We start from the raw sequence: 15,227 nt of genomic DNA, 5'->3' as shown, positions 1-15,227 counted from the left end.
CTAATACTGTCATCCTGGAGGCCAGTCTCAACGGTTCTGCAAAAGAGTTGCTGGATGTGACCAGTATCATACTTCAATGGGTCTTCCCCTTCCTGGCTTGCAAAGAGTATCTTCTGTCTCAAGTCAATGGCTCGCATTAATAATGCTTGAGGTGTTTCTTTCCCATTTTGACAGATGGATGCTAAACTCTGGTACAATTCTGCAGTATTCTTAACCCCATAATTACTACGAAGAATCTTCATCAGGTGGTCAAGTGACAGATCCTATCTACTTTACTCTCCGATTCCGTGGTTTTCTGTTTGTGCAAAAGCTTAAGTTGTTCGATTTCTTTCTTTAAAGAAATTCACTCACTGTTATCTTCTTTAACATCTTCGAGTGGCGGTGGAGTGTCGACCAATATCTCAACGATAGCTTGGAGAAAAGTTACTTTTTCCTCTTCCTGCACACCTGTTAACTCTTTCTCGATAACATTAGCGATTTTATTGATGATCGGAACCTTCGTTTTGTCCTTCAATTCCTCTTCATTTATCTTCAATTGCTTTGCAACCAGCTTGGTATTTTCTACGGTCGCTTTGCACCGTTCCGTGTGGATTCTTAATTGAAGCTCCTCCGCCATTTCTTACTTGAACTTTTATCGTGACACTCTACTCGACAATACAGGTTCTTAGTCTCTTACCTCGTCTATTTGGTTGCATCGGCTTTACCAGAACAGTTCACTGGGCGTGCAGCCATATTTGCATCACTCGATGACATCGGCTGGTATCTGAACGTGTAAATGATGGCGTTCTTTCCTTCTATCGGCTGAACTGCCCGGCCCTAAACACCAATTTTGTTACTCGCTTGCCGATAGAGCTTCAAAGCAGGATCTCGACAGCGTCTCGAGTGGGAAACAGCGAACTAATCCACAAACACAGTCAACACTTTCGACCATCATGTGCTTTCTTGTTTATTACACTTATACCGCAAGGGCTTATGGGAATTACAACTCTAGGGGGATTATGGGTCACGACCCTCACAATTGCAATTGTCTCACTGAATGGTACAAATTACAGATGGCCATGGACTGCTCAGGCCAAAGGTGCCAAAGGCAACTGTGTGGGATGTTACTAAAACTGGTAACGGGGAACGGGGAACCGGGAACGGGAGTCTGGGAACGAGTGTACAGCGGTAATCCGCCTGAGAATTCAATATGGCGGACAAAGGAAAAGAAAAGGGAACAATTTGGGCAAACGTGAGAAAGTGTTACAGTTGTAAAAGTGAGTTTCTACCGGCTGTGCCCCCTGATCATGTGCCCAGTACGTTCTTGTTATAGCAGAGTCCGATTTGATTGACACTGTGATAAACAAAGCATGAAATGGGGCCTGGGGAAAATGGAATCGGTATTATCACAAGCTACGTCCCCGATCGGTCAGGCCACAGTCATTCATAAATAGAATATCAAGCCTTCATAGTCTACTCATATCTTCTCAGTTTGTACGCGAGCTGTCATATCAATACGATTTCGAGGACAAGTGACATAACACATGACTGTCTTTACATTCGGGTCGTTCGCTGTCTTCGCATTTGGCAGCGTGGCGGCCTTTCGGAGATCGGCAAGTCAGCTGGCAAATCAAGTGAGCAGCAGATAAATAACCTGTGGCCTGGCCGCTTTGTCTAAGTCAAAATATATGAAGAAACAAGCAAGGAATATTCCACAATAATGCTAATGTTGTTGAAAGATGACCGCGGAAAAGTAGACTGCAAAACAGTCGTATTTTTTGCGAGCGCGAGAGACGGTCAATATTCGAACGAAAGGTCTGGAGCGAGTGTAAAAACGGCGAGGGAGAATGGGGAGAGACGCTAAAAAATACGACTGTCCGCCATGCATATATTAAATTCGTTCAAAATTACCCGTTCTTCCAGCAACGGGAAATTCCCATTGGTTTAATTCTGACGCAACCTGTCATCAAATGTCACTCACGCCTCATCAAAAAGATATAGACGCCGCTTCAGTTTCAGAGTAAAGACAGTAATTCTCGCGGGAAAACGGACGACGTTGACTTGGATGCGCTTCTGAGCGATTTAGCAGCGGTCCACTCGTAAAAATTATCATTTTACTTTCAGTATGAACGGCTAGCTCACTAAATACATTGGCAATATTCTTTGAAATTTATAACTGAAGACGGGCAGGTCGGGTTTCTCAACGGCCATCCGCATGCATGAATGACCCCGAGAGCTAGCATATATACACGCAAACAAATTATTTCTGCACGTATTTGTCTTGGGGCTACGGACTGAACAAGACTTAAACGTCTTATAATTTTGTAAGGTAATAAGTTATAAGTTCTTTAGGACCTTATAGGATTAAGTATTGTTCAGTCTGTAACCCCAAGAAAAACAGGAAAAAAAACGTGCAGAAATAATTTGTTTGCGTGTAGATTAGCTAGTCTCGGGGTCATGCATGCGAATGGCCGTTGAAAACCCCAACAAACGTCTTCATTTATAGATTTCAAGGAATAGTTAATGCCAATGTATTTAGTGAGCTAGCCGTAGATACCGAAAGTAAAATGATAATATTTGCGAGTGGACCGCTGTAAGGTTTCACTTTTTCAGGTAAATTTTGCACACAGTCGGCAACGAGACGTCCACCAAAACTTAGGTTTTGTCTAGACGCTCTTGCGCTAAAGGTCGCGTGTGACTGATATAACCGCTGGAAGATGAGGGTGGAGCTGTCAAGGAATTTCTGTCACCTTAGTGACATTATACGACCCCCGCTTAGAACGAATACGTTGTATGAAAAGCCGACAGTCGTTTTCTCGCCTCAAACGCCCAACGGGCGTGTGAGGCTCTCGCGCTTCACACGCAAGGATCGCGCCTTCCGAAAACGTCCGAAAACAACTGTTTTGCAGTCTACGGAAAAGCGACTGCGTGACACTCGGTATGTTTTCAAATGACATGTTGTCACGTATCAGACGAAAACCAGTCTATATTCTCTGTCCGCGTTTTGTGCTGGCTGCCTGGCTCCGCTAGCCCCTGTGGTTTTTCCAGGCAGCTAGTACTCAAATTTTTACTTTTAATATATTCATTGAAATTGTAATTTTTTTCTTTAGCAAGAGTGAGTACAAATAAAGATTGATTGTGCCCAGTCTGCGGTCTGCATTTTGTACCTAGTCTGCATTTTGTACCCGGTCTGCAGTCTTGCAGTCTGCATTTGTACTGACCTATTAGGAAAGCATGTTATAATACCGATTCGATTTTCTGCCCAGGCTCTATTTTATGCTTTGTTCAACCCAGTACCATATTGGACTCTGGGGTACAGCCGGTAGAAACCCACGTTTACAACCGTGACACTTCCTCACATTTCTGTTCCGGCAGGTATATTTTGCAGGTTGCAGGTTGAAATTTAATTATAACTGGAAAACCGCTGGCATTAAAAATAATTAATAACCTATATACTCTTCAGGGGTTCTTACATAAAGTAGTCCGCCTCTTTCACATAGTGAAAACACGATCGATCCGCTATAAGTAGTTATCGATCGACACGCTGAGACCAGTGAAATCTCTTCAAAGCCATCTGGATGGCCGCTCCACAGATGTTACCATCGATTCCAGATTTGGCTCGGGTCTTCCCTCAACAACAGAAGATTGCCATCACAAATGAAGCAAATAAATAAAGAAATGAAATAATATAAGATTTCAACCGACAGAATATACTAGCACAAGCTCAGTGTGCTTTCATTTTGGTACTCACAGGGAAGAAACCAAATTCAGCAGATATTTCAGATGATATTTCAGATGTTTCTTCAAAAACAATAACTCATTGTAGGCTTAAAATCATAGGAATATACTCTCCTCCCATCGCTTCGGCCGGTTTGGCACTTAGGTGGAAGCCACCTTTCTGAGCGATTGTAAACAGCGTAATGTAACAGTCACGGTAAGTCTACCACCTGTACGTTTCTTTTAACTGCCAGCGGTTTTCCAGTTATAGTTAAATTTCAACCTGCAAACTGCAACCTGCAAAATATACCTGCCGTTTCTGTTCCCTTTCCTTTGTCCGCCATGTTGAGTTCTTTGGCGTGTTACTGCTGTACACTCGTTCCTAGACTCCCGTTCTCGGTTCCCGGTTCCCCGTTCCCCGTTCCCCGTTCCCCGTTCCCCGTTCCCCGTTCCCCGTTCCCCGTTCCCCGTTCCCCGTTCCCCGTTCCCCGTTCCCCGTTACCAGTTTTAGTAACATCCCAACTGTTTCCTACTTAGTAGAAATCTTGTTACCCAGGCAGTGAGGCCTGGGTTTAAATTTCGGCTTTTTTTTTTTTTTTTTTCTCGGTCAGTCACAAATCGCCGTCTGGTCTCTAAAGCGCATGCGTCACTTGTGCATGCGTACAGCACATGGAATTTACAGAAGTTGTCGTCGAGAAATGTTAGCACGGATTCCATGATTTCTAGGGCGATGAAATCACATACAAACGAACACACCGTTCGAGGTAGACCAACACTAAAAGACGTTAAGCGTTTTCGGAACCGGTCGGTGTGCAAGCCTTACGAGAGATCAATTTATGAGCGAATATTTTGAGAGAATTTATCAAGAATCATGTTATATCAAAGGAGCCATCAACCGGGGCTATCAACTCTTCAACTTGATAAAAAGCACCTTCAGAAGGGTAATCGTATTTTTAGACGTGATCGTGAACCAAGTAGAATCCCAGCACGAACTCAAAAACGTCTGAGCAACAAGAGCAGAAAGGTTAGAGAATTTGTTTACGAATGTATCTGTTCGAGTACACCTAAGTAAAAGGCCGTCGATAAAACCAGGAACATGGAACATTCCGGAACATCCCGGAACATCGAATAATTATCATAATTATGCGAACAATATGTAAAATTAAAATTTTATAACTAAAATAAACAAAAATAAACTGGTATCAGCTTGAAATATGAAAAGATATCATTAGGGATAGGGGAGTCGGTAGCAGAGGGGTAGGGAGCGTTGGGTATTCATTCAACTGACCACAATGACTGCAGGCTCCTCTTCTTTCCCGCCAATTGCGTCACGTCGCTTTTCAACACACAAACATGGACGATTCTGTCAATGAATGCCAGGTAATTCATTGCGTCTCCCTTTTTGATCCCTGATTTCTTCAACATCTGAGGTGTTTGCCTGAGCATCATACAGTTGCTTGTTAAGTCAGTATTCATAGTTTTGTTCCTATTCCATCTTCATGTTGCTATTTATCATCCCCAGTTTTCGCGCCGCTCCGCTAGGAACGCCTGGCACTATGACCTACGAAGTGAAGACTCGGCCTTTCCGGAAGCCTGAGTAACAAGCAAGTTATTATTAATAAACTAGTGGTAATCACAGATTTATAAAGCAGCGCGTTCACGCGCGGGTTTTGCATGTCTGGTTTACTTTGGTGGTGTTCGAATGGCTCGATAGAAAACTAAGTTTGATCGAATGTCAGATAACGATCTGCACGTGAAGTTGATGAACTAGCGATGAATAGATTATAGCCTGCGGTAAAAGTATTTTTAATTAATTAAGAATTAACTTGTACTGGACGAACATTTTCCAGGAGATGCATTTGAACTGTTGGCGACACTTGTAACAGATATCTCTGGAGACAATAAAGTTTTGACCAGCGACCCCGCAAGACAGCGCGCGTGTCGCCAAATGTTTTTAAATTTTGTGCTTGTATTTGTTTACACTGTCATCAGAGGTCAAGCGGTCCGAACTAGTTTAGACAAGAAACTCGATGCCGAAGAGTTTCTATTTCTATCTCATGGAGAAACTATTTCTTCATGAGAAATCGCGTATACGCATATCTTTGTATTGACGTAATGAATTGAATAAAGAAATCACACTCGTGTACCCAAACTTTTAGGTCTGATTAAGGAGTTCGAACGCCACCACCTTAGGTTTCTGTGAAAAACGAAATCTGGGAATAAAGGACAGTCACGTGATTAAACTGACGGTGAACGACTAGAGGGAATGAATTACTCTTCTTAGTTGCTAGCCTTCACTCATTGCAGTCACCTTCATTTTTCTTTCTTTTTTCCTTTTTTTATTGTTTTTGTTTTGTTTCTATTTTCCGCGCTGATACCAGTTCATTTTTGTTTGATTTAATTTTTTATTTTACATATTTTTCGCGTAATTACGATAATTATTCGATGTTCCGGGATGTTCCGGAATGTTCCTTGTTCCTGGTTTTATCGACGGCCTAAGTAAAACGCTCTGAGAAACTTCGTTAAGTATGATAAAGATAAAATCTCGAACTAAACGATATTCTCTCGTTATTTTCTTGTAACAGAGTGATGTGTCGTTACAAGAGTGAAACCCATTTAGCGAATTATTGTACATTTAAGTTGAAAGAAACTAACGTATGTTGACCCCAGCAAAACAATTCTTGGCTTGCACTGTCACGCAATCCTGACGCAATAAAAAAATTATTCCAAAACCATGTAATGGATAAAATCAAGAAATTGTGATGTTATAGGAGATTAATAAAGATGACACTTCTCTAATTTTTAAGTCTGTACGTTTTCCCAAACCTCATATTCGTCGAAATATTTTGCACAAATTTACAGAGCCCAGTATGGAGCCGCCATGAACCTCCGCGGTACACCAACATTGCGGCCGGAAAATAGTGTAAACATTGGAACTTACTTTGGCTATCTAGGCGACTGATTATCTGTACTGAACAAACAAGCATTACATAAGCACTTTTCCTAATACTTTAACTTCTGAATGGGCTAAAAATCACGAGATAAGTATATGTTTTTCGACAAACACGTTCGTAGGCCTATGTCAAGCACCGCCATAACTCTGAAATTCAGAATGTCTCGCTTACTTGAGAAATGCAAAAGCAACAACAACAACAACAACAACAGAGGCTAAGGAAAATAGACTGAAACGTTTATAGACTGATATAAAGACCTTTCACGCCCTAAAGGCCTGCAAACGAGTAATACGCTATCAATCGATTCCAAGAAATGTAATCACAGGCAGAATAGCTTGAGCCCATCGATTCGATTGAATTTCGTACGAATTCAAATGCAGAAGATTTAGCTCAATCGCAATATCGCTAGTGCTTCTCAGTATAACGACTGCCTGGGTACACGCAGCAAAGCGTCTAGTTCACTTATGTCTGGTCGACTATATTTGGTTCAAATTCTAGGATAGGGCCAAGACTGTATAAATGTGTTAAACGCTGCGTCCACGATTGTCCAAAATGGGTATCATATTAATCATAGTATTTGTGGTCGTGATTATTTCGACCGCCGCCCAGGTCTCAAAAACTAGTATATTTGCTTTGAAAACAGAATTCGACACTCAGACGAAGTAACCTGCGTAGCAGGCGTGAAAAGGGGAAGGGGACTGGATAGATGGGTGGAAGGAGGAGGACTGGGAGAAATTGCCTCCCTACCCCTTCCCCTTTCCAATGAAGAACTTCATTGTGTGAGAAAAAAAAAAAAAAAAGAACTGAGTGCCAGAATAATGTATTCCACGGTAAGAGGTAATTGAAGAAAAACTGTTTAACACAACCAGAAATGTGCTGTCTTTAGGATTGTTCATCGTTATAGATGCCAAGTGTCCTGAAAATGGGGAAGTAAATTGTTTTGTCTGAATAATCAGCAGTGTGGAATTCAAGGTATAGGTTACAGGGTGATGGGCCGCTTTTTTCACGTAAGGTGAAAGAACAAATAGTTACCATCCTCATCAGTTGTCACATTAACAGGCGCACTCTTCACTCCAACTCCGTTCGCAGTAACTCCAGCTACGGAAACTTGGTAAGTTGTCCTTTTCTCTAAGCCTGTGATAACTATTTCTTGAGTGATAAAAGCAGTAGAAAGGTTGCGAATAACGTTTGAGTTCAGCATCACAGTCACACGGTATCCCAGAATGAATCCGTTTCGTGAGTCAACTGGAATAGGTCCCCAGTGAACTTTGATCTCAGTGGAACTTATATTGTACGCCCACACATTATCTGGTGGTGCCCCTGGAACTGAATACGAAAACACGAAGAATGGTTTCAAATAAAATAAATAATGGTATTGAAAAGTCAAGAATAAATCAAGAGGATTAGTAAATAGAGTTCTAAAGGCATATGTTTTCAAATAGTTTTTTGAAACGTTCTGTCCTAACATGCAGCAGAATCAAAGCAAGCAGTGGACCTTCAAATATCTTAAAGGTGATTGCTACAAGACGTAATAAATGAGCATAAAACGAGATTGTAAAAAAGTATGGCAGCAATATTGGCGCCTTTACATGTTCAAAATGTGAGCTTCACTAAAAGCTCAATGCAGGTTAAGCTAGGACAATAATTATTGTAGGAACTTTCCTCAAGAGGAGGCCAAACTCGCTAATACGAGGAGTTTACTGCCCGTGAAACACAACCAAACTTTTAACTAAGCGACACAGAAAGCCATTGAAAAGGAAACAAAGCAAATAGTTAACGCGAAGATCCTTTAACTACCGTTTTGATCTCTGGACGAAAATTTACGTTATGGTTATTTAAGTTTCGACAAAGCTTTACAATTCTAGTAGAAAGCGTTATACAGACATCAAGAGATGCAAATGTTCCTTTGAGAGCCGCAACATAAGATCGTGACGTCATATGATATAGTGGCTGCGTCATGGTTTCTGAAGAGCCACCACCTTAGATTTTTGGAATTTTTCAAAGAATAAAGGGATGCTAAGACATGCCCGTCAAGATAGGTTGCCATAAAAAAAACAAAACAAAAAAAACAAAAACAAAAAAAAAAACAATCATTTTTCGTCAAAAATGAAACGTAGAAATTGTTCACGATAAATTTCGGGTAACAATTGCTGGATTAACATAAAAACTGCAAATTTTATTCCTCGACCTCCCGGTTTTTTTAGGGCTAATAAATAATCGTGAATAGAACCTACCATCTTGTAGGGTGACGACAATAACTGGGCTACTTTTTGTTTCTCCAGCCTGTGTAAAAGCCCCCACTGTGATATTATAATTAGTGTAAGGTTGGACATTGGCCAGCGTTATCGTCGATGTATTGGCGCCTACTGTAACCACAGCATAGTCTACACCATCCTGTTTGACGTAGTGAACCTTGAATCCTTGTAAAATTCCCATGACATTTTCGATGGAATGGTCAAATGACCACTGCACAGAAATCGAGGTGGCAGAGTGAGACTGAGCCGAAACAATGGGTGGCTTGACGGGTGCTGTGACAACATGGAGGCAAAATAAACAAAAACAAACAGCAAAGAAGTAAATCAATTAATCAATCTATCAATTAAAAGTTTAACAAATATATAATCTCGAACTTCTGCTAGCATTTATTCCTCAGGAGAATGAAGAATTCAGCGCGAAGAGTATGAAAACCACAACCGCAACAGAAGCCTGAGTACCAACGAGAACGCCATCAAACAAACAATTTATTGAGCAGTACAACAGCTTTGCAATTGAGTTATGCAACTTCAGTCCCGGCCAAAAGGGTTTGGGACACTTGTTCTCGCTTTTTTACGTGAAAACTACGTGAAACCAACACTTTACAGTCGTCATGGAAATAGCCTTACAAAGATCTTTCCCCCACTCCCCCTGAACAATGTGGAGGTCCTTTAACTGCAGAATATTTTTGATACATCTTTGACTCCTGACATCCAACATTGTCCAGGCAAGAAGGGGGGGGGGGTAAATTGAATTGTTGTTTTTACCCCCCCCCCCCCCAAAAAAAAAATGGCAGTGTCTCAAACGTTTTGACCAGGGTTGTAGCTGTAGTTATCATTAGGCCTTCCATGCAGCGCGTAAAAGTAACGGAACGTGCACGATGAATTATATTTCACTTCAGTCGAAGGATAGTCAAGAACAAACAGAATAGTTCTGATATTTTTCAATAAAATGTTAACTAGTCTGATCTTAATCGACACAACTTCGGTGACTGCTTGAATGCCTATTTATTTCTCTTACCTTTTTCACTAGTAAAAGCTTTATATTTGGAGGCAGGACCGTTTCCTTTTCTGTTGAAAGCTTTTACCGATACATCATACGCATGATGAGGAAGGAGATTGTTGAATTCGATTGAGAAAGTACTTTCATTCAATGTGACGCTGTTGGTATTTTGTTGACGATCGTGGTCTGTGAGAAGCACTCGATATCCTTGTATTATACCATTTCTTAAATCTAGCCTGACCTCATTCCATTCCACGAGCAGGCTCGAACTACTAGTTGCTCGAACAGTCAGTTGGGTAGGTCCTCCAGTGGGGACTACAAAACAACGTAAATTTACCTCAAAACTTGAAAAAATAATCGTTGCCAGATTTCAGACAATAGACACTGAATAGAGGAAAGTAACAGTACTATAATAACAACAAAACTTATCATAAAGATATTGTCGTGACTGATAAAGAAAGGAACCAGAATGTGCATGCTGTGTTGGCAAAGATATCTACGACAACACCCCAAACGGTGGTGTACAATCTTTACATCATGGAGATCGAAAATGCGGTTGTCTTGGATCAAGATCGTCTCTTGCTTGGATACATGACAGCAATAGAGAGTTCTTGTAATCTTTAAAACGTGCCTAGTAGTTTTTTGCTCCAGATCTCACAACTCGTCATTTTTGAACGGTTTAACCACATTGTCTCAGTCTTCACAGTTAATTTTATAAGTGACTCTATGCTTTATTTCTTTAACAAATTACTCGTAAAAAGTAAAAACAAGGAGGCTTAAAACTGAGATAAAAAACAACCCCAAAATTTCGTCAATAAAATCTAATCTAATACCTTAAAACACACTAATCTGCCTGACTACAGTCTCTTTCTAAAAGAATAAATGAAATGTTCAGACAACTAAGTTGAATTATGCCATAGATCTGATAATTGGCATAATTGTTGATTTAAAAATGACATGACTTTAGAAATAATAATAATAATAATAATAATAATAATAATAATAATAATAATACATAATATTTTAACAGGAGGTAAATTAATAACCAGGACCAAGAGTGGATGAAGATGAAGGAAGTTAATTCCCCACATAGGCTTTATTCTCGTAAGTTATTTTTAGATCCCTCCCTCTTGGGACACGGATTTTTGTCACGTGGACAACCCGAGCGGCTTCACAAGTATTGTCACCGTTCAAGAAACCATCCACGCAAAGCAATGGTAACTTAATCCGCAGAAAAAATGACTACCATGTCTTAAAGACAACTTGGGAGGGGTAACCTTGACAATAAGGTCTATGTCTATATAGGGGATCTTCTTTTTCTCTTTCCAGGACCCACCAGCTTTACTTCTTAGGGGTAGAACACCCAAAAATGTAGAACCTTAAAGATTTTTTTCTTAGAATATTCAACGAGCATCGGAGGATTTGCTACTCGCCACACGCTAAATTTCCATTCCCTTCACTTAAAATATAGTGTTTGCAGCCTACAATAAAAATCAGTTCAGGTGCAATTGTGTAAAAGATGCATATGTCGCATATGGTAGATTTGGAGAAAAAGGTTCAGAAGTGGGATATAAATTTCTATTTACCAGTCGCGCTAGGAAAATGAAAAGTATATCATGAGATTCTCACCATCTTCATCCGTCCTGACTTCTTTGCAATATTGATCTCCCACTCCACCATTTGTCCTTCCAGCCACGTAAACTTTATATAACCAATATTTCCTCAAGTTTGTTATGTTAAAGCTATCTGCCTCAAGTCCAACGTCCATGTACTGGTGCTCAGACCAGCCCACTCGGTAACCAATCAAGATACCGTTATACTTATCTGGTGGAATGTTGTGAAGCCAGCTCACAAACAGACTGGTCGAACTGGTGTTAAAGAGACTCCTTATGTTTGGCGCAGCACTTGGACCTGTGAACGACAGAAAGTAATTCGAGAGAAAAAAATAAATAACAATGTTTAGAGAGGAAGCCACATCAGCCTTAACTGATCGGATTGGAATTTGGAGATGTTGATTTTTGTGGAGGGAGGATAAACCGGAGTACCAGGGGAAAAACCCTGTAAGCAAGGCGAGAACCAGCAACAAACTCAACCCACATATGACACTGGGCCGGAATTGAACCCAGGTCACACTGGTGTAAGGCGAACACTCTCAGCAGTGGGCCATCCCTGCTCCCTCAAAAATGCTTCGGCCACACAACTGATATAACACCGGTAAAACACATGAGCAGCCCTCATCGGTTGATTTCTTTTAATGTTGTGAGCACTTTTGGTTGACCGTCTCTCAAATCTTGCACCTTCCTACTGACAGATGCCTACAATACAATCCTCTTAGCGTCAGAGCATAACTATGGCGAAAAACTTTTAGATGGGTCCTCCAAAGGTAAGATTAATGAAAAGTACGGTAACTCATTCACAATTACTCATCTAATGAAACCCTTCCAACGAGGTACATAGCCTAGTATTCTTCAGTGAAACATCTTCCTTAGAAAAACTGCGCTCCAGTTTTTTCCAAGCTTATTTTAAGCCCGACATGTTTCCGGTTGACCTGTGAATGAGCCAAAAAATAACTCTGCAATTTCGCCCACGCTAACCAAAAAGGCCCACACAACTGTGTAGATACAAGAGCCTGTAGGCCAGCAGGCACCTCATAGCCGCAGGAATGCCCCCAGCTTATCAACGTTCACTTAATTTCCGTGCATGTTGCGAAGAAACAAGTTTCTTAAAGTAGCCAAGTACGACGCCGCTGGATACAAAAAGCCAAAACCACATTATCAAAATATGGACCGTGTATCACTCAGATGCTAAAATCAGCTGTGGTGCCACGAACTCTTGTGGGGGTGGGGGGGAGGGGTTTACTGGGAAACAAAGGGTGCTAACCTAAACTGGTTCAAGTTCGTAACGGACTAGTATACCCATCCCAAGAAACTAACCATAAACACCATTACACGGATCTATTCCTCTGGTTCGTGCCGTAAAACAGCTATTTTTGCCTGTTCCGCGATACTACGTTGTCAGAAATACCATTTTTGTCCTGGTCTGTGAGTCTGTAGTAAGTTGACCCTAACGCTATACTTATATCCTACCTCCGGTGTTACTAAGTTTAAGGTCTGCAGTCTTCATTCTACGTTTTCAACGCCCGATTTATGTTCGAAGTCATAATTGCATGAATGTATGACGCCTTGAGCAACTTATGAATCTTGACCGTGTATCACTCAGATGCTAAAATCAGCTGCGTATGCACATATGGTCTTTTTCAAAGCATGTCCAACTTCTACTTTAACAAGTGTAACGACATGGCTACTATATATTGGTCCTGCAATATTTGGAAGACCGCGCGCATCGTGATGAGAGACGAATGAATCGAGCAAACGAGTGGATAGAGAAAGCTGAAAGAAATGATAAATTTGTTCAGTCTTTGCCCACGTGACGAACCCACTGAGAGGTGAGAGCTACAATATAATGAAACGAGAGCAAAGAGAAATTTCAATTTAGTATAGCTGTGATAAGAAAGGTTTGCATTTGAGTGTCGAAACAAAATTGGTATTCCACTACTAGGCTACACGACTGGCATAAAAGCCTCGCGTAACTTTTCCACCAATCAGAAATAAAAGCAAACCAATTGTAACTCGCTCGCACGCGTTTTCCCGCGCTTCGCGTCAGCTACATGTAATTACTTCGAGTTTTGATTGGTTCACTGTATTGTCCATGACTTTTGTGACTGGCTAGATTGATTCCTTTGGTTTTGGTTTTACGACACTCAATCGAAAACTGCCCCAAAGATCTATATATACTAAACATGGTTTAGTGCATTTCATACCTGCTTCCTTAGTTTGAAACATTCTAGCCTCGCTTCCAAATCGGTACCCAAGGAAACTCTTAGGGAAAATGCGTACAGTGTAATTCCTAAACGGCTTGAGAGAACCAATGTCCATATACATCGTTGGGCCTAAACCTGGCCGTGAGATTGTTTCTCTCCAGGTAAAGGTCCCCAATTCGCGAGTGATTGCCAAGTAACCGTATAAAATGCTGTTTTCAGTTACTTGAGGTTGACTGAAAATGACCCGTAACCAATTACTTGCAATTGCTCCGCTAGACGACAAAATGCTGGGGACATGACAGAAATCTGTACAAAAAATAACAATAGCAATTGTTGGATCCAAAGAATAAGGTATCTACGTTATGCAACTGCTGTGTTTTGGACTCTAAATGAGTTGCTTGGAGGGTGCCATATTTAACTAGGATGAAGTTACGAATCTTAAGGGTGTAGAAAAAAAGTACGTTTACGTTGTATATACCAGTCTGGCCTAATAAAGGCTCGTTGAGCTCTCTCGTGTAACAAGAGTTTCTTCTGTATAAATGAAAGCACGCGTTTCCTTATTTAGCCTCAAGGAATGAATCTTGTACTATGGATAGGGTGTACCGTACAGAGCTTCGTTGAATACCCGACAACACTTCAAACCAAGTTTACGAAGTTCGTACTCCAACAGTCTCAGCCCGTGAACATTTAGTCTTTTGACGCGAGATGGCCGATCGGATTTTTGAGTAACGATTTTTTTCGACTAGAGCACCACCATAATCAATCCAACAACAAATCTAAGATTACTGGTCTACAAGAGAAGGATTAAAGCTTCAAATGAGGTACGTTTTACCAACACCTGAGTTACCATAACAACGTGATGACGTCATACCCTATTTTACATGAAAGAGAACAACTTAACAGCTATTTTTTGGAAATACGATCTATGGAGCTTCAGCCTGACTTAGTTGGCTAACGATGGCTCATTAGCAAGAATTGCTGTGAAAGTACTTTCGAGAAAATTGCCGGTGAAGTTTAGAGCAGTCAAAATTTAAGAAGAACAAAACTATTTCAGCGTGTTTTTGAAAGATACGCCCGCACGACTTAATAGATTAAATAGTGACAATGAAATAATTGGCACACTTTCACTTACTTTCCGATAATTAACGCGGCCATGATAAAGAAAATAGTGAGTGCGAGCGGAAAGCCACCACTAACTGAGGGCATCCAGAAAGGCGAAACGAGATGACTATTGCATTGCATTGTAGATATATCTGCATCTCGATATACTATTTTTTTATTGCTTCAAATTTGTCTGGTCAATTTTTGAGCAATTCAATAATTTTTGCAAGCTTTTTATTGTACATTTCGTCGTATTTTGCGCAATGTTAAACAACAAAAGTAATCACCATTATTGCTAGCAGTGTAAGTAACCCGTGTTGTAATTAATGTGAGTAATCAGTAATGTAAGTATTTTTCTGTCAGTGGAGTGTTGTAATGTCAGTGGTGTAAGATACCTGTGT

General features: G+C 40.7%; 1 protein-coding gene across 1 annotated transcript in view; it reads right to left on the bottom strand.

Moving 5' to 3' along the window:
• The window catches only part of LOC149110802 (uncharacterized), a 44,688-nt gene that overhangs the window by 21,562 nt on the left and 7,899 nt on the right, over positions 1 to 15,227 (bottom strand). The window contains exons 7-11 of the mRNA XM_089292332.1: positions 13,726 to 14,031; positions 11,535 to 11,816; positions 9,924 to 10,220; positions 8,885 to 9,178; positions 7,670 to 7,976 (exon numbers count right to left, since the gene is read on the bottom strand). Coding sequence (XP_089148458.1) covers positions 7,670 to 7,976; positions 8,885 to 9,178; positions 9,924 to 10,220; positions 11,535 to 11,816; positions 13,726 to 14,031 — 1,486 coding nt within the window. The remainder of the gene's footprint in view (positions 1 to 7,669; positions 7,977 to 8,884; positions 9,179 to 9,923; positions 10,221 to 11,534; positions 11,817 to 13,725; positions 14,032 to 15,227) is intronic.

The sequence above is a fragment of the Orbicella faveolata genome, unplaced genomic scaffold (genome assembly GCF_042242905.1).
Source record: "Orbicella faveolata isolate gen_17 unplaced genomic scaffold, um_ofav_v1 contig_24, whole genome shotgun sequence".
Taxonomy (NCBI): Eukaryota; Metazoa; Cnidaria; class Anthozoa; order Scleractinia; family Merulinidae; genus Orbicella; species Orbicella faveolata.
Note: the sequence above shows the minus strand (reverse complement) of the source record. Positions and strands in the feature narration are given on the sequence as shown.